We start from the raw sequence: 25,100 nt of genomic DNA, 5'->3' as shown, positions 1-25,100 counted from the left end.
TATAGCCTTATAGCATCCCACCCAGACCAACCCCTTTCACCTTAAATAACCACCATAATATCCCTCCCAAAAGTATACACTAATTCATAGTGATGGCATCTTGCTTGCATATGTAAAAAAATGCCCTTCCATAGATAATAGACACCTTACACGCCGTTAAAATAGAACCACCACACATCCAGTTAAGTCCCAACTTTAACCCTAAAACATATACTAAATACACTTAAGACTATGATAAAGACTATACACCTTTCTGCACTACACTATATATAATACACTCCTCCTTTATTTAGAATTCGACTCCCCAACATCATCTATAATTTTAATTTGTTTTGATCTATTTCATTTGTAATGAATCCAACGCTAGACGCCGCATCCCCACTATGTTACCTAGCATCTTCTCTACTCTTCTGATGAGAAGCATTAGGCTTCAAAATGCCTTGGCATAAAGAGTCCCTTCTATCTCCCAACTAATTGATTTTATTCCCTTATTGAATAAATGAACCAATTTATATCCACCAATATATAGTTCTGTGTCTTCATCTCAACTCTCATTGTCTTCATATATATATATATATATATATATATATATATATATATATATATATATATATATATATATATATATATATGTTACAACTATGATGGGGCGGGGGAGATATAATAAAAAGCAAACGACGGGATATGGGAAGGAATTTATGAAAAATTATACGTTTATCGTAGGCAGACAAATCTTCTGCATTAGGGGTATATTCACGGTCCCAGTCAGCTTTTTTGAGGAGTTAATTAAGGTATTTCCATAATAAAGTGTTCCAGCTCACTTTCAGTCGGCATACTTTTTTCTTTTCTGGCATTGCCAAATTTGAAACCGCACCATGCCACCCAAAGGTCCAGAGCAGCAAATGAGACCAGACTTTGGTCGAGCTGCGCATGCGAGAGAGAGTTTTTTTTTCTTTCTTTGTATTGCATCTCGATTCTAAAAATAGAATTGACGAAATCGTCTTTTCTTTCTTTGTTCTGCTTTTTGGCGCTAAAGAGACTCGAAAACCACATGAGGTCACAAAGTATGTTGACCAGATGACCTGTCACTTGCTTTCATAGTGGAGGGGGTGGGAGGTGTTAACGTCTCTCTTTTTTTCTTTCCACACTCTCTCTCTCTCTCTCTCTTTCTGTTCCTCCATACTTCGCCTGTCTTTTCTTTGGTTTCCGAAATCGGATCATAGTGTGATAACTGTTCTGCCATCATATTTCGCTTTTTCTGTCCTCGGTCAGTGGAAGAGAATTTCTTCAGACTAATTTTAATACTAGGTTTTAAAAGGATAAGGAATTAGTGGATTCTTGCTCAGTTTGAACATGCAATCAAATGTTTATCCTATATCGCTAACAGAATAATAAAATAATAATAATTGATGTCGAGGTGGTCGTTTGTAGCATATATATATACATATATATTGTTACAAACCACCTCAACATATATATATATATATATATACTAGCATGGGTGCCCGGGTTGACATGAAGTTCCGTTTAACCACACCTAAGGATATTAATCATTTTCATAATGGGCAACAATTTCAAAAATAAAAACGGATGACAACATGTAAATGTAATCGTCCCAAAAAAGAAGTATGTGATACTCTATTTCGGCGGATATTGAGCACTTTTTGTTGTCCGTGCATTAAAAAGAAAATCCCCTCCACCAAATAAATAACTCAAAACAACTTTTGTTTCAATAAAAATAGCAGCGTGTGCCCAAACAACCCTGGTGTTACCAGATCAGGCTGTCTATTGGCTTCCTGAGACGAACAACCAAAAAAAAAAATTAGCCAAACACGTGCGTATTATGCGTTTTTTTTTTTAATTTTTATATTTTTGTGAAGGCACTTTTTTAACTGGCTTTTTTTTTGTAAATAAACGAAAATCTTTGATATGTTCTTTTTAGGGTGGGGGCTTTTTCAATTTCTTTTTTTTTTGAGGGGGGGCTGTTTTGTTTCTAAAAGTGTGGCTTAAGTTTGAATTCGAAGCTGTCAAAGTTTCTGTATAGCTGTTTCAAGAATATTAAAAACAAAGAAATGAAATTTTTTCAGTTTATTCGTAGGTGTTTTTTTTTTTTGGTTTTTATTTTTATTTTTTTATTATTAAAAAAAAACATTTTTCTGTCCACACGGAATTATTTTTTCAAGCTAGAAACTTATTGAGATAACCAAATTATTTTATGGTGAAGTTTCTAGGGGGAAATAACTCTACATCTTTAAAAAAGTTAATGTTAGAAATAATTTCAAATAAATTACGCATAACTATGTAAGGGAAGATTATTTTCAAATATTCTCCTAAACTGAGAACGGAGTAACGGACTTATATAAGCTAAAATGCTCGAGGTAGTTAAAGCCAACAAAAACAAAATAAAACAAAAGCATTGTTGAATTAAAAATAAAATAAATAAAAATACAGAACCCAAGATGCCACCCCTACCCCTCAACACTACTCCTTAAGTAACCAGTTAGGACGACTAGCTCTTCCCTCTTCCTCGATATGAACTTGAGCCCGCGCGGTCAAAGTTTCCAAAGCTAAGTTACACCATTTTCTAAAAAAAAAAAAAAAAATCTATAATTTGGAAATCTCCCTGTCTTGATATCGCAAAAACTTATGCATTGCAGACATTATTGTCTTTTTTTGATATATTTTTTCCAGGTTTGATTAAATTTCTGAGCATTTCAACTGCACTTATCTTTCTTTTGCTCTTTTTTTCTGTTTTTTTCCAAATTATATCTGCACTATTAACTAAACACTGAAAAATGCTTTTTCTCAGTAGTATGCATTATTTCTTAACCAGTCTAAACTTAGTACCCAAGCCAAATTGCTCTACTCTTAACCAGCTTTTAAACGGGTTGTTCTAAAGTAAATTAATACACCCCCCCCCGACCTCACAAATTGAAAGTTCCATTACGGTATCGTATAAAGGTAAAGCTTGAATGCTCAAATCATTCTCTATCGAGGTTAGATAAAGCCAAAAAAAAAAATATATATATATTTATGCATAACTATGCAAGGGAAGATTATTTTCAAATATTCTCCTAAACTGAGAACGGAGTAACGGACTTATATTAAGTAGATATTAATAAGTCCTTACATTTTTATTTTATTTTTCTCTATTTATTTATTTATTGTTTGTTTCTTTTTTTTAAATGGAGAGTAGATAATACACTGTGGTTGTGTTATCGGCAGCTCCAGTAACTCTTGCTTCTCCTTTTTTGTCCCTCAGTCCTCATTTCCAATGAGTGATTTTTCTGACAAAGGATGAAGAAAAAGTTGCTTTCCAGGTCGGTAATACTTTGTGAACAGTAACCTGAGATGTTGGAAATTTTTCTGTTTCTATGTCTATCCTTGTGGCCACGTCACTAGTAAGGGTGCTGGAGGTAAACGTTTCATCTGGGCTGACGTTACCCGTCTGATAGCCAGGGACCTGAACCTTGGTTAACCACTAAGGAGGCTGTCCTATCAGGAGGTGCAAAGTACTGGGGCTGCTGTATTGCCATTTGGTGAATGGATTCTGGACCACGCAGAAGCTTCTGGTGGGGCCTCTCGATCCCATACTAGTGGATAATTGTTATGGCTTTACCTTATCATGTGCTACAAAAAAAAAAAAAAAAATTCCTCTCTTTCTCTTTCTTACTTTCCCTCTTTGTCCTACTCTAAACAAATCTGTCGACCTGTTCCACAAACCCCCAAAACTCAACATGAAATATCTAAAAAAAAAAAACACAAATTAAACTAGAATCCCATCCTTCAAGATAGACCCCTACTACCATGTCTCCTTCTCCAACATCAGGGGCTACGTTCCAACCTTCTAGAGGTTGAAACCCAATTACAGGAGACAAAATCGGACTTACTCTTTCTAAGCAAAACTGGCATAGGGTTGACCACTTCCCTAGATGAGTTCATAATAAAAGGATACTCTAACTTAACATCTAATTCTGACCCCCAAGATCGCCATGGACATGGAATATGCGCCTACATTAAAGATGGCTTCCCGTGTGGTAAAGATATCTCCAGAGAAGACCCTAATTTACCTTATATGTGCTTCCGGGTTGCACTTGCTTACACCACCGCATTCATATTTGCTCTCTATCGCCCCCACAACAGCGAGGTTACTGTCCTTAAGAGTATATCTGAGAAAAGTGACCTCATCCTGTCTGCTCATCCTTTGGCTACCATTCACATTTGCGGTGACTTCAATGTCCATAATGTGGAATGGCTGACCCACTCAAATAAGACAGATGATGAGGGGAGGTTCGTTCATGATTTTGCCATTGCCTATGACCTCACTCAGATTGTTCATGAACCCACCCGTGTGCCCGATACTACTGGTCAGTATGCAAGCCTTCTAGACCTTTTTCTCACAACTTCCCCTGAGCTATGTTCATGTTCTGTCCTATCTCCCCTGGGATCCTCTGATCACACAGTTGTATCAGTTAAGATAAAAATGAAATGTAATAAGTCTCCAGATATACCTCTCCACCGTACTGTATATTGATACTCTATGGCTGACTGAGATAGCTTCCATACATTCATATCTGACCTACCTCTGCATTCCATGTTTAAAAAGGATGTATCCTCTATAGTATCAGATCTTATCGAATGGTTAATTGTAGGAATAGACTGATTAATACCATCCCAAAAAATCCAACAAAAACCTAACGGCCAACCATGGTTCTCCCCAGAATGTGCCGCTGCCATTGCGCACAGAAATCATTTTTTCCATAGCTACCAATGTAATAGATGTACTGAGACTAAAGCTGCCTTCAGGACTGCCAGCAACCACTGTAAAAGAGTAATAAAAAATGCAAGAGAGCTATATGCTCAGTCCGTCAAATCCAAAGTAGCTGAGCAGCGGCTTGGTTCCCACCAGTTTTGGCAAATAGCAAACAGGATCCTGAACAGAAGCGTGCGTTCTATCCCAACTATCATCAATGGACCTGAGGTCATCTCATCTGCATCAAACAAGGCCAAACTATTCGCCAAGAACTTTGCAGCTAACTCTACCCTCTACGACGAAGGGCATCAACTTCCCGTATTTCCTCCTACAACAGACAACACACTATCCAACATACAAATATCTGTGCATGAGGTCGCCAAACTAATCAAGAATCTTGATTCCAGTAAAGCAACTGGCCCAGACAGCATTCCAATTATAGTGTTGAAAAAGCTTCGACCAGAACTTGCCCCCATACTTACAAAACTGTTTAAGCGTTGGCTTAAGGAGAAGTGCTTTCCAACACCCTGGAAAACCTCATCAGTATACCCTGTATTTAAGAACTCAGGTGATAAATCATCCCCCTCTCAGTACAGACCAATAAGTCTCTTGTGTGTAATGAGTAAGTTACTGGAATCCATATTAAATAAAGAAGTAGTCAACCACCTCAGCAAAAATAACCTCCTTAGTGACATGCAATATAGTTTCCGTTCTGCTAGATCTACTGCTGATGTGCTAACAGTTATATCCCATAGGATTAGTGAATCTCTCGACAAAAGCTTCCTTTCTAGGGCAATTGCTCTTGGCATATCAAAGGCCTTCGATAAGGTTTGGCATAAGGGTCTACTTCACAAGATTTCCAGCTACGGTATAACTGGAAATGTATTCTCAATAATTAAATCATTTCTCTTTGATAGGCTCATAAGAGTAGTGGTTGATGGGCAGAAATCTGAGGCCCACAGTATTAATGCTGGAGTTCCCCAGGGGTCCATCCTGGGCTCAACTCTCTTCCTGATCTACATTAATGATCTCCCAAAACACATACTAAATTCATTCGTTGACATCTATGCTGATGACACGACCATCTATGGCAACACATCGAAGGCCGTAAATGATAAAGCTCTCTCTGATTCCCTGTCCTCTGATCTTGAGCAGGTCATTCAGTGGGGGAAGAGATGGCTGGTTACTTTTAATGCATCTAAAACCGAGCTCCTAACTTTACATCATCAACACTCTGTCCCTCATCTAGCATCAATTGAAATGGATGGCTCTCGTCATATATGTATATAGTGTATTTTATTTTATATATACATACAGTATATTTTATTTAATATATGCACATATTGTATTTTATTTAATACATGTATATAGTGTATTTTATTTAATATATGCATATAGTATATGTATATAGTGTATTTTATTTTATATATACATATAGCATATATTATTTAATATATGCATATATTGTATTTTATTTAATGTATGTATATAGTGTATTTTATTTAATATATGCATATAGTGTATTTTATTTAATATATGTATATAGTGTATTTTACTTAATATATGTATATAGTGTATTTTACTTAATATATGTATATAGTGTATTTTACTTAATATATGTATATAGTGTATTTTACTTAATATATGTATATAGTGTATTTTACTTAATATATGTATATAGTGTATTTTTATTTAATATATGCATATAGTGTATTTTTATTTAATTTCTGGGCTAATATCTCAATGCCAGTTTTTTTTTTTGTATATATAAACCTGAAAATGTTTCTCTTCTGATGAGAAGCATTAGACTTCAAAATGCCATGGCCCGACAAGGTATTTTCATTATTGATTTAATAATTTAATAAAGTTTTATTTAACTTTGAGTGGTCATCCTTCATTTCTTATATATATTATGGACTGGATGATTTCCTGATTCTGATAAAATTACTGATCCTGTTCATAACACCTGATTCCGATTCTTTTTAAATTTCGAAACGTAGAGTTGCTTTATTTTTATTAGTGGAGGGTTACCAAAACATGTAATATGTGCATATATTTTCACACTTGTAAAAATACACTTGTGTGGAATAATCTATAGATTTTGGCTTTACTGCTCGTTTAAAATCAATAAATTGTTATCATTAATATAAATCATGGAAAGTAAGATTTTAAATATACAAATAAAAACAATAAAAGGAATCGTTTTTGGCATCAGAAAATAGGCATAAATTTTTCTGATACCAATACCGTTCTGATTTATTTCAATTTCTATTAATTGGAATCGGAAATCAGAAAACTCAGAACATTTTTGGGTATTGGAATCAGAAAAATTTGTACCAATTTTCCGATGCCAACACGATTCTTTTTTTTTTATTTATTTATTTGATTTTGTTTAAACCAAAATCTATTGCTGGAAATAATGATAAAATAATAAATATTTATTGATTTTAAAATACTAGTAAAACTAAAATCAATAGATCATCTACCAGAAGTGTGCTTTTATGTTTAGGAAAATATCTCCACATTTAACGTGTTTTTATGGTGATTGGGGGAAAAAGTAACAAATCTATAGTTAAATATTTAGAGATTTATAAAGAATCAGAATCGGTAATTGTATCGGAATCGGGGGGGAAAAATATTGGAATTGTCTCACCACTAGTCCCAACACTAATATATATAAGTTGTCTGATTTTTAAAGTCAGAACCAAATAACATTTAAACTAACAAATTAGACTTTGCTTCCAACTAAACCAATTATTTGTTATTTTTGTAACATGTTATTGGCAATACAATATTGTATTTCATTACAATATACTTTCAAAAGTATTACTTAGTCTGGTCCAAACGAGTGGTAATATAAATTATTTTTAAATACGCCAAAAATAAAAATCTGTAAGAATGGATAACTCATATTTTTGAATTGAAGTATATCATAGAAGTTGTCTACCTCACAACTATAAATCTGTCTTTTTTCTGTACAAGTTTAAAAATACAAACAAATAAAAATTTTATATTTGACTTCACAGTATCCCAGGCAACATTAAGTAAGTACAGCTAGTATGTATGTATGGGGAATAGGACGTTTCGGTGTGCCCAATTCGATGGAGGGACAATTCAGCATCGACCACACCAGTCACATTTTTATAAAAATGTTATAACTTAAAACAAATGAAGAAAAACAATGTGAAAATATATCACTTTTAAATGAGTTTTAGAAAAAAAATCATGTTTTTTGCAAAAAACTCTTTTTGGTTAATTATTTTCTCATTAAGTTCTTAAGGATTAAAAACTTAAAAAATATTTTCAAGTCCTTTTGGTACTTATGCACTTATGTTACCGTGCTAAAACAATGTTATTATTTAGAAAACCATTCTTAATATGGGGATGGGAGGATGTTTTGTAACTATTCTGTACTTTTACGATATTTGTTTTGTTAGGTGAAACTTCAGTTGAACTTGAAAATACTATTTTAAAAAAATGGTAACATAAATGCATAAGCACTGTTGTTGTGTTTGAATCAAGAAAAACAATATCAAAATATAATCTCGTTGTTGACGACGAAGTGTTTTTTTTGTTTAAAATTTTTGTTGTTTTAAATAAACACGATTATATTTAAGTTCTTTTTTTCTTTTAATAATTTTTACTTATATTTTATTCAAAGAAAAGAATATCTTCGTTTACTGAATTTTAGAAGCATAAAAATTAATTTGACTATAACAAAGAAGCACTAAATTGATGCCAAATCATCTCTGCTGAAACGTAACAAACCCGTATATATGTGTGTGTAATATATATATATATATATATATATATATATATATATATATATATATATGTATTCTAATTAAACTTCAAATTTGGTTTTGTCTCTTTCTCTTCTGCTAAGATTGATCAGAATCTTCGGATTCATCCAAATTCCTTTTGTCACCTTTGATAATGTCTTCTCCTGATGGATCATACTAGTCGTTAAGTATTAAACACCAACAAAAGTACCCACTTCTCTAGAGGTTTGTCAGTAACATATCTGCCCTCTCCCTCTCCTCATGATGATGCCTATCATCTATCAATCACACAGTTGGTCCGAACAAATTATTCTCTTGATAGACTTGGCCGATTGCAAGATTTGATTGAAATGGCCTGTCATAACCAATCCGTTTGATTCGGGTTGAAACAAAATATTTTTTTTTTTGTTCCTTTTTCTAAAAATGTCTGAGATTATTTTTTTTTTCTGTTAGTTTTTCCTTTGCTGATAAGTTTTTTAATGTAATGAAACCTGGGACACACGGCCAGTTGTTTCCCTGGGAAATTCAGTGTCTCAACTAAATTTTCTCAATAAATTGGTATGGAAATCCAGACAATTTTTTTTTTTTTCTGTTTTTTTTTTTTTGTATAGTTCTCCTGAATTATATTGATAGAACAGTTTTATTTGTGTCAGCTACTATACATGCAACACGATGGAATGTATAAATATCGCCATTGGATTATCTGTAAAAAGTTTAATATCCAATGTAGCAGCAAGTCGTGGGAACATACAGGGTGTCCCAATAAAATGTATACACTCTTTAAATAACCATAGAACAAACATTTATCATAAGAAAGAAAACTTTCATGCATCAAAATACTGTGAACAAATATAGAAACCAGCTAATTATCGAAAGTGTTCAAATTATTGGCCATTGTGGTTCATGAACAGCTGACAACATTCACTGATTGAATCGAAAACGTTCCTAATCAGTTCAATTGGTATGTTGACACATTTTCTTTCAATGGTTGCTTTCAACTCATTCATTGTAGCTCATTTTGTGGTGTGAACCTTGTGTTTAACATGCCCCCATCTATCTCTGCCCCACCCAAAAAAGAGAAAAATCCATGACGAAGTCGAATCTGGTGAGCGTGGACAGTACTCGATACTTCCTCTTCAGCCTAACTATCTTTTTCGCAGGTGACTATCAAGATATGCTCTTACGTCATGATGATGGTGGAGAAGTGCTCTATCCTGCTGGAAGTTCCATTCTTTATTCCTAAACATCTCTTGGGAACGTGGCATAGCGTATTCATGTAGCAAGTTGAGATAATTTAAAGAGTGTATACATTTTATTGTCCCCTTTCCATGTAAATAAGAAGAATATTAGATAAGTGAAAATGAGATTAGGATAAGCCTAGAATCGAACCCTGTAGGGATGGTTAAGAAATGGAATATTATAAATTAAGTCGATTGTCCGATTCGTTTAAAAATCCGAATATTAAAATGTCAGTTAAAAGAATGGACAATGCAAATTAAAAATATATTGTTTAAAAAGTAGGTTGGGTTAAAAAATAGGATTCTTTTGTTTGCCAGAAGTGTGTTTGGACAAATATACGAAAAGCCACGTGAAAATTAGTCATGTTTGAAAACACAATTCTGACGTCATAGACAAAGGACATTTCTCAATATAGGATTCTATGGGTTCGGAATTCAGTCAGTCAGTCAGCCACAGAGAGAGACTCAGTAAGTGAACTTTTTTGTTTTTTTAAATACTTCCATGGGAGCACTCAGATGAACTTATTACATTTGTATCCCTTCAGCATAAATACCCGCGACCACTCAACTAGTAGCAAAATCATATCTCTTTTCTACTGTCTCGCATATAGAATTCTGTCCCTGTTTCCTTGACTGTACCAACATGCAGACATTTAAATCTTATAATTCCCCATCCAAATTGTCCTTCTATAAATCTGGCCCCTATCAGAGTAGCCCCATGCTTCAGTAATCGGTACTGCCACCGCATGTCAGCTTTTCTTCTGCCTCAAGTGGCTATTCTATGGAGGACATCTTGAGAGTATTTTGCTAAAACTTGGTTCTCATCAATGATCTATGACCATTTTGAACAAAATTGGTTCCATCCCACAATTTGACAGAATTGTTGTCATCATTTTTTTCTTCTGCACGTTATAGTAAATATCACCAGTCAGCCTAGTTTAGACTGAAAAACTGGTAGTTATAGTGAAATTCCTTTCAATACTTGCAATAAATAATAAAATAAATGATAAAATTTGAATGTAAAAAGAATTTAACTTATTTTCTTTTATAAATGTAGAATTTTTTTTCTCAGGCTATTACAATTTAAATTACTATTTTTAGTTGTGATTTATTTTTTTAATGTTTGTGTTTTGAAAATTTAGTATGCATGATGGCATATAAAGAGAAAGTCCACTCGTCAAGATGGTGGACTTAATAGAGGGTTTTAAGTTTTCACAAAAAAATTTAAAAAATTTTAGTGAATGAAATGTTCACAAAATTTTGGTTCTATTATCAAACTGTGTTTCTGTTTTTACATGATCATTTTTTTTTTTTATAATTAAAAAATGTAGCTTAATCTCTTATGTACTATGAACCATGTTAAGACAATTCAGTATGTTAGCTGTTGAAATTAATCTTATGACATGAGAGTGCAACTTTGTTTATATATTTGCAAATTTTTTGGAAGAAGTAATGAGATTTTGCCCAATGTTTGGATTGGTTTGATCCAATAATTATTGCTTTTATCATGGTTGTTTTTTTTTTTTTAAATTTTGGTCCCCCCGACAAAGGGGGGATTGGACCTGATAGTTCACTCTCATTCGTCGGTTAGTTTGGCATACTTTTCTCAATAACCATGCCTTAGGTTTTAAAAAATTTTGCACAAATGGTGAAAGTAAATTTTTGCCAGAACGGATTTTCTGGGATAACTCTGGTTGCTCTGCCTTGGGGGCATTATAGGAGTAAAATTGCCCCAAAATCGTTCGTCTGTTTGTTTGCTCACTTTTTTCTCAATAACTATACCTTGAATTTTTTGGAAATTTTGCACAAACATTAGTCATGGTAAAAGTACATTTTTCACTTGTGGAAGGGAACTGCGCATGCTCGGTTTATTTTCTTACATGATATATTTTTTAAAGATTTTTCACTTATTTTTAGTTATACACTGACTTCCATTCCAATAAACACTCGATAGAAAATTTTCTAATTTTGAACTTTTAGTGTAATGTTTTATGAATATGTGTAATGTTTTATAAATATGTGTAATGTTTTATAAGTATGTGTAATGTTTTATAAATATGTGTAATGTTTTATAAATATGTGTAATGTTTTATAAATATGTGGGCCACAGTAAAAGTTTTTAGATATAATGAACATAAAATTTTGATTTTTAGATACCTAATGCTTTTGATCAATTTCATAATGTCAAATAAGTTTTTTAAAAATATTTTAGCGTGGTTAAGATGTTTGTGGTTAGTCATGAACCTCATCATGTGAAAGATTCTGAGTTTCTCACTTAAGGATAAGAAATATATTGCAGAAAAAAAAGTTTGGAAAATATAAGTACTTTTATCATCTATGGATTGAACAAAATTCTTTTGATAAAAAACATTTAGTAAAGCAATAATTTCTTATTTGACTTCTTTAGACTATTGTTTTTATCTGGATTTTCACAATGTTTCGGTTGATATAACCTCCGGCCTTCTTCAGGTGTATCTTGTCAAACTCTGAAATCTGTACAGAATTTTGAACAGAACCCTTTATTTAATCCATGGGGGTAGCATGCTTTCATTCCATCAGCCATGACTGGGCAGAAATCCTAAGCAATTCACATTTGTATTTTGAATGTCGCCTGCTCTGAAGATCGAACTTTCAACCTCCAGGAGAGTGTAACTTACAACTGAATTTTACCAAGTACCTTATCCACTATGCCATGAGTCCTTGCGTTCAAAATACAATTGTGAATTACTTAGGACTTCTACCCAGTCATGTCTGACAAAATGAAAGCATGCCACCCCTGTCGATTAACTAAAGGGGTTCCATTCAAAATTCCCTGCAGATTCTCCAGTTAGACAGAAAGATTCTAGAGTTTAACAAAATAAACCTGAAGAATGTCAGAATTTACATCAACCGAAACTTTTCAAAAATAGCACTCAAGATGAGATAGTCCAAAGAATCCAAATAATACGAATAATCAATCCTCATCTCAAAGAATTCAGAAAAATTATTTCTTAGTCTTCAGTAAAGAGTGATCGTCCTTATGGTGACGTTACACTAATGAATACAAATTGGTCAGCACCAAAGTATAGAAGCGGCTATTAATGGCCACAGATGGCCGGATAACCTGACTGGAATAATTCAAAATGTTCCAAGAGTTGTATGGAATTGTTAGCCAGACTAATAGTGGTGGGAGGTAGTTTTTGGGCAGGAGCAGGAGAGTCAAGTAAGATCAATAGTTGGCCCCTGTCCATTGGGGCCTAATGTTATTATGGTCCAGAAACGTGCAGAGGCATTAATAAAAGAGAAAAGCCAAAATATATCTATGGAAAAGATTTTCTTTTCACTGAGAACTTCTTAGAATTCTCACCATTTTCAGGCATTTAGGAATAAGGATGTCGACCGATTTATTGAGGTGGGTGTAGTTGTGATGGGTGGGTGTGGGGGCAGAGTAGAAACACAATGTGTATAATGCTCTAGAAATGTTGTCTCAAACTTGAATAATGTTAATCAAATGTTGATAACTGACCCAATCTCTATAGTGCATTATTATTGTTTTCCTACATGAGCAAAACTGGCACAAGATCAATCTCAGTTGAGTGATGGAATTCAAAATAGTGATTAATATTCACAGTAAGAATTGTGAGATACTTAAAAAAAAAAAAAAAGCATTCGTATTTCGTTTTTCTTATTGCATTTGAACAACATCTGAGAAGAACAAAGAATGGAAAGACGAAATAGTAACTTTATTTTCACTTGCATTAGAAAATTGAAAGCAAACAAAACTTTCCGAGCTGGACCCATGGAAATTCCATGGTCAATTAACTCTTAACATTTCAGAAGTGGTGTCCGTGTTCCCACACTATAAAACATCAGATGATAAATTTTGGTTAAATTTAGTTTTAAAATACCTTTCAAACATGACAATTAAAGCAAACAGTACAAATCTGTCAGTTTAGCATTCAAAAATGGTTGAATATAATAAAATTTACTTTAACTTAAACTTATGATAACTCATTAATTTTTTTTGTGGTACATTTTAATAAAATTTGGATGCAAACAAAATTTTATATTTTCTCTTCATGAAAATATGATTCTTTTGTATTATTTATTTTTTGTTCAAGTTACTTCAAGTTAGGTAACTATTTTCAGTTCCAGACGATTTATTTTTTGATGTTAATGTTTTTCAACTGAATGCATAGGATGTGCTCATTTGTTTGTGTTATTCCATTGGTTATTGGCACAGCAGAGCTGGAGCTCTACTGCACCCAGGCTGCCCACTTCCTACAGATCCAGCCCACTAAACGATTGAGGTTGGGATTAGGGTAGCCTGGTGTTGGTGACTGGTCAGGTATCTTTTCCAGCCAGATGTCCAGTTGTTTCTTGAAAGTGCCAGAGGACACTCTCCTTATATTTCTTATTGCGGCTGGAATACAGTTGAATGTTCTTGTACCACTGTAGGGGAAGCTGTGCTGGATGAGGGACGATCCACCGTGTAGTCCCAGTTTTATATAGCACAACCTTCTTTGCTGTTGTTGGATTATTTCTACTATCGTTTTGTTTGGGACCCTTTCTTCCAAGATTTTCCATATATAGATGATAATATATCATTCTCTTTGGCATTAATACAGTTGCAGCTCCTTCAGTCTGTCCCAGTAATTCATTTGGTCTACTCCACATATTTTGTTGGTGAATCTTCTCTGGGGTGCTTCTATTTTGCAGATTTGTTACTTTTTGTGGAGACCACAGCCGACAGCAGTATTCCAGCTTTGGGAAGACAAAGGATTTCCATAGTATGAGCGTGCACTCACTGTTACTACTCCTGAAGTTTCTCAGTATCCATCTTGTTAGTTGTCTAACGACTGCTGTGGTGTCATCAATATGTTGTGTGAAGGTGGCATCTTTACTCATATAAACCCCTAAATCCTTCACTACTTCCTTTGGTGTGATTTCCTTGAGTCATGTGCTGTGGAGATCTTTTTCATGATTCGTGTGTCGTCAGTGAAAGATGTTGCTATGGTGTGTTCCAGGTCTATCTCAGTAACCTTTTTAAGAAATAATAGAGGACCTAATACTGAACCTTGTGGTACACCCCTGATGACCCTACATGCCTCTAATAAGCTCCCTTGAATGTTTATTTGTTGTGTCCTGTCTGAGGGGAGCTGTGTATCCATGTCCCGAGTTTTCCACTAATTCCGAGTGAGCGAATTTTATGCAGGAGTATACCGATGTGCCTATGCTTATAAAAAAAAAAAAGCCTCATCTTAAAGACGAACGTCCATGTGTATAGTGGGCTTTTAAAGTTGTCTTTCAAAAACATGTAAGCAGAAAGTTTTAGTGAATGAAACTTTTGCTTTATTATCAAATTGTTTCCGTTTGGTTTAAATTTTTTTTTTTTTAAATTGATTTACTAGAAAGAAAAATTTAGCTTGATCTATTGTGTGATGAATCATATTAAGAAGCTTCAATGTGTTAGCTGTTGAAATGAACTTTATATGAACAAAATTACGTTTCTGTTTGATCCACTGATAGCTGATATGTATGTATCTAAGAGAAAGAAACTCTGAAAATGCAAACCGGATAGAAAGAGTGTATTAGCTCAGTAAGGCAATTTTGATGGTGTCCTAGAACATTCACTTTCAATTTGTCATGAGCCAGTAAAGAAGATTTAAAAAAACTATTGAGAGAATGCTCATGTCGATATGCATTTTGATCTAACTGGAGATAGCAAAATGTGAATATGTTCCATGTGACTGATGAGTTGGTGATTTGTTTTTGGTTGTGCTGAAGAGTGATATGAGATTTATTGACCAACGACAGATTGGTAATGAAACCAACAAAATATCACTCTTAGTAGAATCAAAAACAATGGGAGAATTTGCCGTCAAAATCTTACTTGGTCTCATTACCAATCTGTCATTGGTCAATAAACCAAGTAATGTCTTGACTTCTCGAATCCTCCAAACATTGTTACTTGTTGCAAACTTCAATTGTTGTGGTGGTTCTATTTGAAAGAAAAATCCCTTTGTTATAGTGCTGTGTATAAACCATATAATTGACACTACAGCCAGTATAAAAAACAATTCAACACCAGATTTGGACAAGAGCTGTGACTGGACAATCCTGGCCAGTGCAGTGAAAATGCAAACAAAGATTAAAAAAAAATTATTTGTTGCATTTTTTTTTTTACTTTTTACTTAAAAAAAAAAAAAAAATAAATAAATAACCAGTTGATTGGTTTTTAGTGAAAAATCTAACAAAAACAATATTTGGTCATTTTGAAAACAAAATAGTTTTCTGCTTTTGACAACGTTTTCAAATGAACATGGCGTTTTGTATCCATTAATAGTTGTCTTATGTGGACGGTGGATCCTTTTGGAAGTTTGTAATAAATCTATCATTTATTTTGTGTTACTAGTCATGTTTTATAGCGGCAGTGAGGCAGATCTACTTCAATGAGAAAAGACGTTGATTGGTTGAAGTTGTGCATGATCACGTTGTCATGGGAATCTGATTTTAATGATTGCTTTTACTTTACAGATCTACAATTTGTCTTGCATAAAAAGAGAAGATCGTTTGAAAACAAAATGGGAGGAGAGTATCTGGATGTTTGCTTCTTTTATTGACTCTCTTATTTAATACCAACAAATCTCTCTTTCTCTCTCTTTAAACACCTGCATTTCTCTTTCACTTAATATCACTTTCTCATCAGATTGACCAATTTGGCAAAGATTATCTCCTTCTTTTGTCTTTTTGAGAACATTTGTGTCAAGACAGTATAACAAATGTTACATCTTTTTTTCGTTTCCCCTTTCTCTCTCTCGTTTCCCCTCTCTCTCTTGTTTCCCTTTTTCTCTCTCTCTCTTGTTTCCCTTTTTCTCTCTCTCTCTCGTTTCTCCTTTTCTCTCTCTCTCTTTCCCCTTTTTTCTCTCTCTCTCTCTTTCCCCTTTTCTCTCTCTCTTTCCCCTTTTCTCTCTCTCGTTTCCTCTTTCTCTTTCTCTCGATTCCTCTTTTTTTCTCTCTCTCGTTTCCTCTTTTTTTCTCTCTCTCGTTTCCTCTTTTTTTCTCTCTCTCTCGTTTCCTCTTTTCTCTCTCTCTCTCGTTTCCTCTTTTTCTCTCTCTCTCGTTTCCTCTTTTTCTCTCTCTCTCGTTTTCTCTTTTTCTCTCTCTCTCGTTTCCTCTTTCTCTCTCTCTCTGATTTTCTCATTTTGTCTCTCTCTCATTTCCCCTTTCTCTTTCTCTCTCTCGTTTCCCCTTTTCTCTTTCTCATTTTCCCTTTCTCTCTCATCTTTTTTGTCTTTCTCCTTTCTCTCTCTCTTTTCCCCTTGTTACTGGTGCTACCAGATCAGAGAATCTGAAGATACTTGCTTCCTGACCTAAAATGCACCAAACATTGATGCTATTGTTTCTTTTTCCCTTTGCAAAACTCAATCATGTTCGGCAAAGTCAAAAGCAAAAACAATTTCTCTCTACACAACAACAAACGAAACTACATGAATAAAAATGTGCAAATATAAAGAACTTGAAGTGTAACTTTTACCAAATTAATGGATTTTACATTAAATAACCCAAAACGGTTGATATATCAGAAAACCAAACAATCAAACTCTTTCTTTCTCGCTCTCTTTCTTTCTCTCTTTCTCTGTGTTTGACTCTTTCTTTCTCTCAGTTTCTTTCTCTCTCTGTTTTGCTCTTTCTTTTTCTTTCACTGTTGTTTTGCTGTTTCCTCTCATTATTGTATTCAAATTTCCAAAAGAATTTTCTTTTTTTTCTCTTTATCAAAATTGCTAGCCTGGGTGCCCGGCATTTCCCGGGTGTTTGTAGGTGTGTGTTGAGCAAAAAAAAAAAAAAAAAAGTGGTAGTAGGCAGGCAGGCTCGAACCTGTGACGCAAAGGTGGAAAAGAAAGTGAAAGAAAACCTGACGGCTTACTGCTATGCCATGACGCGGCATCTAAAGCATTCAAATTTAGCAATGACGAAAATTGTTTGCCATTTGATATTTTTGAGAATGCTAAGTGGATATTATTGCAGAAATATGCACCCACAATTCTTCCCATACAGTTATGAATAAAACTTGCACTTGTGTTCAATGAATCGTATACAATACACGTTTTGTTTCTCGCCATAAAACATTTACAACGATAACTTGTCTTACTATCACCACTACAAATAACTTTCCTTTCTCTGTGGGCCTAAAGTGGTATTTCTATAAACAGCATTTCTTTCTCAAAACTTCCCATGTATAGAAAATGTTACTGTGGGATTGCTTCCTTATGGACTATAACATGGTCATCTTCAAATTCAATGCCAGCAAATACATAAAATGTCTTCATAAGTAATGCCATTTTACTCATACCATTCATCATTTTCAATCCTTTCATTATATTCTTCATTGTTCAATCGACAATTTATCCATCTCATTAACTCTTATCCTCAAGTGGTTGTTAGCCTTTATAAATAATAATGTAAAAAAACAGTTCTTTGATATTTCATGCTCAATATTTTTTTTTTTAAAATTTGCAAACTGTTATCCTCATCTTCATAATTGTTGTTGTTTCACCACGCTTCGGCCAACTATTCCTCTGGCCTTCTTCAGGTGGTTAACCGCAACAGGATAGGAATGCTGAGTTTCTTAATTGTATCCTCAGTAATTATTGCCTTCCATAGTTATAACAACAGTCCACAAATAAATATATAAATTACTCATCTCAAACGATTCCAATTAAAAAAAAAAATCATTCCGTACGGACCTGACAATGGAAGACTAGATAAGAATGAAAACTTGGATTTATAAGGCGAAAAAATCAAACCTTGATCATTCTTCGGGGCCCACGGCACAGTGGATAGAGGCGTTTTTTGTGTTTTGGGGCCCCATGGTGCAGTGTATAGAGGCGTTGAATCTCTGCAGTTCCAGGTGAGCATTGTCTGAAGATAGTGGTTTTAATCCTACTTAAAGCAGGTCAGAGGAGTATTTGGCTAAAAACATGGTGAGACAACAACAACTATGGAAGGCAGTAATTACTGAGGATACAGTTAAGAGATTCAACATTCCTATCCCGTCATGGTTAATCACCTGAAGAAAGACAGATGGTGATTTGGCCATAAAATAGTGAAACAACAACTATAAAGATGAGGATAACAGTTTGCAAATAAATAAATAAATAAATATACAAATTACTAATCTCAAAGTATTCTCCCCCCCCCCCAAAAAAAAAATGATAAATAAGAAATCTTTTTTTTTTTCTAATTTTTGAGATGAGGATAATTTGTATTATTTGGACTACTATTCTCATCTTGAATGTTATTCTCACAACGTTTTAGCCGATGTAATCTCCAACTTTAAGTTTTTCTTATCAAAAAATCTGTATGGAATTTCAAATTGAACTTTTTATTTAATCCACATGAGTAGAATACTCTCATTCCGTCAGCCATGACTAGGGAGAAGTCTTAAGTAATTCATAATTGTATTCTTAGTATTGCCCACACTGAGGATTAAACCTTAAATCTCCAGAAATCATCACTTAGAACTGATTATAACATAACTCTTTTATTGTGTTGCGGCACACCTCCATATAGCCATAATCTTTTTTCAGTCCAACTTTAAGCGTTATTCAACCATACAATGAATAGATAATCACAATGACTGTGATATGCAGCATAAGTATTTAAATCTATTTTGAATATTTAATCAAAAAATTGAACTAATTAAAAAAATTAATGCTTTTTTCCATGGGCGTGGTTGTACAAAATCACAAGATGATTATTTATTAGCCTTACCTGATTGTGAAATACGCTTAAACATGTTTTAATTCATGTAGATTTCATATTCATTATTACAGAGCCAATTGTCTATTGAATATTATATTGTACCTAATATATATAGTACTGATTTCAAAAGTAAAAAAAAAAAAATGACTTGGATGCCTTCAGATAGAATCCAAACCAAAACATTTAACACTTTAGCTGTGTTCCCTACCGTTTGAGCTATTGACAAAAAGATAAAAAATATTTAAAATTAAACCACTTCAAGCTATGAATGAATTTGCACATGTGCAAAACTAATAGAAATATGTCAGCAAGTTGAAATGAATATTTTGAATTTCAACTTGCTGACATATTTCTGTACACGTTATTCATCCAAACAAAGATTTTACTCGTTATACACTATCCTTGGTGTATGAATACTATTTCCTGTTAATTTCAGTGTTATGTGACAAGTAGTTTAAGAGTTTATCGGTTAAATATTTTCATATATACACATACATACATACATACATACATACACTGTCTTATTTATATAAATAAACTAAAGTTTATTTTTTTTTATATTTCATAATTTTTTTCTTCTTTTTTTCAGATCAGCGTTTTGTAGAAATTACCGTCGTCTCTCACGGTTTCCATGGTTTTCATGATGCCAAGAAAAAAGACCCAAGAGAATATTATAATTATGTCCGAGAAAACACAAAACTTCTTTATGTATGCAATTATAGGTAAGAAAAAACTGATCCTTATTCATCTCTCTATACCTATCCTTACCACTCCTTTTTTTTTTTTTTTTTTCATCAGGCCTCTTTTTCTATACCCCATTCTTTATCACACTTCTATATTTCCCTTCTACTACTCCTCTCTCTATTCTCTTACGCCCCCCCGTCTCTCCCTTTCTTTTCCATCCCTCTCTTATTTCTTTCTTTATTCTCTCTTACCAGCTCTCTTCCTCCTCTCTTACTATCTATCTTCCTCTATTTTCTATTAACCTTGTGGCTCTATCATGGCATCAAATCTGGACGTATATGGCACCAAACATGTTGCAAGTGAGTTGTGAAAGCCACTCATTTTTGTATTCAAGCTGACTCTGCACTAAATATAGTCTGATGCCACAAAAGATGACATATGCATTGCAACTTGTTTTATGCCCACTTTCTGTTTAAAAGAATTTTGACATCGATATAGTGATTTTTATTTTATTTTATTTTTTTTTGTAACGCGTTATGAGCTTATATTTTGTTAGGCTGAGAAATAAACAAATTTAAGTCAGAAAAACAAATAGATATTTTTAAACAAAATATGAAATAGTTAAAAATGGAATTAAAAATAAACTGTAGTCGAAAATGAAAAGTTTTTAATTTTACTTTACAGAAAAGCTAAACAAACACGCGGAGAATGAGAAATACGGCGAAAATAGCATGTAAAAGTTGTTCAAATAAAAGATAGACGCAACCTCCCGTCGTAAATCGTAAATATTATAATCTAGGGAGCATATAAAAAGTTTTAAGAATGAGTGATCCCACTGAACGCCCCCCCCCTTCCCCAAGCCTTTGTCGGACATACACAAAAAATGCACACTAACACACATTTTGCCTTTATATATATATAGATTTCTAACATTTGAAGGAAGAGGGAACTTTGAGAGTATTACACCAGGATTGACAGCAAATTCTGTGATTCTTCACAGCATGAATAGATTACATTTGTTTGTATTATTCAATTTGTAATTGAAGTAATGGGACTAGACATGCTTTATTTGTTTTTTCTTTTGATTTCATACGCCCCCCCCCCCCCAAAAAAAAATCATGTTTATTTTTTAATTATTTATATTTATTTATTCTTTCAGGTTCATTCGAGAATTTACAAAAGGTGCAACAAGTGATGATTGGATTATTAACAAATTAAACCATTTTGTACCAAATGAACTCACCCTCACGTGAAGGGAATTCACCCACTTTTGTTTTCTCTTGTGCTTCCTTCCCCCACACATCTCCCACTGCTGTTGTTGCTGACTTGCCGCTTCTGCATACAACACCTCCTTTCAACAGTTGGAATGGATTTCGAAATGACCATTCATGCGGCATTCTCCTCCTCCGTTTCTTTTTGCTTTACCTCCTCCATAATTTTTCTCAATTCATTAAATAGAAATCAAATTAATAAATTTAATACACCTTTTTTTTTAGGGGAAACAAAAGAATAAACTTTTCTCAATATTTTTTGGCTTTTATTAATTTTATTAATTTTTTTAACAGAAAAAAAGGCAAAAAAATCTGTTATTAAAATCATTGAATTTGTTTTATTTAATTATTTTAACAGTTTGTGTATTTTACTATTTTTATAAAAATTGAAATATGTATATATGTGTGTACACACACATCTCTCTCTCTCTCTCTCTCTCTCTCTCTCTCTCTATATATATATATATATATATATATATATATATATATATATATATATATATATATATATATCAGGTTAATATTAATTAGATTTAATGAGGTTGATACAAGAGTGCTCAATACCAAAGTAGGGCAAGATATATTTTACATAATATTTATATATCGCTACACATTCATGAGCATGTTTCGGTCAACCAGTAGTAATCTATGGTTAAGGACTCTACTTTTATATAACCAGCATTGTCTGAAGCGGTCTCTAGTTACTTGTGACTACTGGCTGATCGAATCATGTTCATGAATGTATCGTGACATGTAAATACTTATTTTTATTGGATGCAAATGTTAATTTAAATTATTGATTTCACTTGTAAATTTTTATTTTTTTAATTGTGTACATTTTTTATGTTTTTGATTTGTGTACATTAGTTTTCTGGTTCAAGAACTTATTTATGTTATGTTGTTTTTGAGCATAGCATTAAAAAGACCCAACAAGTCTATTATATAAAACAAATAAAATATAATATATATATATATATATATATATATATATATATATATATATATATATATATATATATATATATATTTAACTATAAATTATATAAATATATATATATTTAACTATAAATTAATCCTACTTCTAACTAAAAATGTCCCAAATTTCTGAACAGCTTTAATAAAAAAAAATGGTGAATTATATGATCTGTAATTAGCTTGTTTTAATTATTTATTTCCTACAATATAGTTTTACATTGTAAGTATGCATTATATATATATATATATATATATATATATATATATATTATATGTATGTATGTATAGGTGTATGCAGTGGCGTACCTATGTAAAATGGCGCCCATGGCAAAGTTTGAATGTGCGCCCCTTCTTAATAATTTATACCTTATATATACCTAACGTACATAATATTATAATACAGGCACAATTTTAACGAAAGATAAACCATGAAATGAATGTTTTAATAAAGTAATTATATGGTTATTCTTGCTTTAAGCGCCCATGTCAGAGTGGCGGCCATGGCACGGGCCATGCCTGCCATACCCTAGATACGCCACTGGGTGTATGTATGTTTATGTACATGTGTATGTATATGTGTGTATATCTATGTGTATATGTATGTATGTATATATGCATGTGTATATATGTTTGTGTATGTATGTATGTGTATATATGCGTGTGTATGTGTATTTATGCATATGTATGCATGTGTATATATGTATATATATGTGTATGTATATGTGTATGAGTGCATATTTATGTACGTGTATGTATATGTAGGTAAGTGTATGTATATATATATATGTGCATATGTATGTATATGTGTGTATGTATTTGTATATGTACATGTACGTATGCATATCTCTATGTATGCATGTGTGTCTCTATACGTATGTATGTGTATTATTTATTGTGTATGTATATATGTGTGTATGTTTACAGATATGTATGTGTGTATGTGTATATATGTATATTTGTGTTTATATATATATGTATGTATGTCAATGACCGTCTTGTGTATGTTTATGTATGTATAAGTATGTGTATGTATGCGTATTATGTAATGTGTATGTATGTATGCATATATGTGGATTATATTTATGTGTGTATGTGTATATATGTATGTATGCGTGCATGTATATATATGTATGTATACCAGTGACCGTCTTCAGTGTCATGTCTGCTTGTACGTGTGAATTTTGCCGGCAGGACTAAAGTCATTTTCAGCTCATGGACTTTCAGTGCCTGAGGGAGTGGCACTCGTCTGACAAGACGTTGCAATCAATATATATATATATATATATATATATATATATATATATATATATATATTTTTTTTTTCTTCCTTTGAAGATTGTAATGCTGGGTATGAGGCAGCCAAACCAGCTGCCAACATTGCCCTGCTTTTTTATTGAAACCAACCGAGAGCTCTTTTTAGTATCCTCGCTGTTCCCTTAAGTGCAATTGTCTGAATCTCTTTTGCACTTGGTTCACCAGGAATATTAGTTAGGTAGGACTTCAGGTTCTTCTTCATAAGTCCTGTGGCACTTATGATAACTGGTATATGGCCACCAGCTTGTTGAAGCCCATGTGTGAAATTCTTTTATCATTTGAATGTATTATTTTTTTACTTGATTACTTTTTTACTTACTTGATTGTAGAATCCAGTCAAAATTTATATCTATATATATAAAAGGCAAAATGTGTGTGTGTGTGTGTGTGCATTTTCGTGTATGTCTGCGAAAGGCTTTTTTCGCTGAGCTTCTCGGTCGGCTCCCTCATTCTTAAAACTTTTTATATCATGTGTAAATCATAATATCTACGAGTTAACAACGGGGGTCGCCTATTTAATTTGTCCGAGTTTGAAAAGCTAAATATTCAACATTTTTCGATTGCTGCGTATGGATTGGGCTTTTTTGTATAATAAAAGCGAAACAAAGCTTAGTAAGACATCATTCCCGGCATGATCGCCAGGAACATCCAAAAGTAATCAGCTTTGACCAATGCGGAGTTTCTCCTTATATCAACCAATTGCTATTCAATTTGGACAATCCCCTTTAAATGAGGAGTTTGCCCCCCACCCCCCACCATCATCTTGGGAAAGCCGAAAGTGCCCTGCATTGAAACTAAGTAAACAAACGCCTAAACACAGTAAATAAAAAAAAAAACTGCCACGTCATCGTAACGTTCCCGCGATGACCACATTATGCGGCCACCTGTCAATCAAACCTCTTTGACTTTTATAGCCTTAATTTAACATGCTTCTCAATTCCTCTGCCCTCATGGTCGACGTGGTTTGGTGGTTGGCTTTTCCCCCCTTTCGTTTCCACCTTCGCGTCAAGGCTTTGGGGTTCAATCCTGCCTTCCTACTAAAACTTTTTTTTTCTTTTAACGTTTTTTTTTAACACACACACACCTCCAAACACCCGGGCAACGCCGGGTACTCCCTCCCCCCTGCTAGTATATATAAAGCTCAAATCGTGTTGCTTGGGTGTCGAAACCATCCATCCGCTTCCACTTTACATAGGTACGGGCAAAAATGGGCGGGCAAAAAAGGGGGGCCTACTTTTGAAAGCCGATTTATCATAATTTTTTTGTAGGTTTCCAACTACTTTTTTATTGCATTTGAAAGATTAGAGACTAAACTTAATTTTCTAAAGGAAAAAAAATA

The 25,100-nt window shown here is 33.3% G+C and overlaps 1 protein-coding gene across 1 annotated transcript in view; it reads left to right on the top strand.

Annotated features, from left to right (window-relative positions):
• Positions 1–21,729, top strand: part of LOC145241320 (m-AAA protease-interacting protein 1, mitochondrial-like) — a 73,947-nt gene extending 52,218 nt beyond the window's left edge. The window contains exons 4-5 of the mRNA XM_080104137.1: positions 20,107–20,239; positions 21,361–21,729. Coding sequence (XP_079960263.1) covers positions 20,107–20,239; positions 21,361–21,454 — 227 coding nt within the window. The 3' untranslated portion in view covers positions 21,455–21,729. The remainder of the gene's footprint in view (positions 1–20,106; positions 20,240–21,360) is intronic.
• The last annotated feature ends 3,371 nt before the right edge of the window (positions 21,730–25,100 follow it).

Source organism: Euprymna scolopes, chromosome 20 (genome assembly GCF_053919585.1).
Source record: "Euprymna scolopes isolate OS-2025 chromosome 20, ASM5391958v1, whole genome shotgun sequence".
NCBI classification, from domain to species: domain Eukaryota; kingdom Metazoa; phylum Mollusca; class Cephalopoda; order Sepiida; family Sepiolidae; genus Euprymna; species Euprymna scolopes.
Note: the sequence above shows the minus strand (reverse complement) of the source record. Positions and strands in the feature narration are given on the sequence as shown.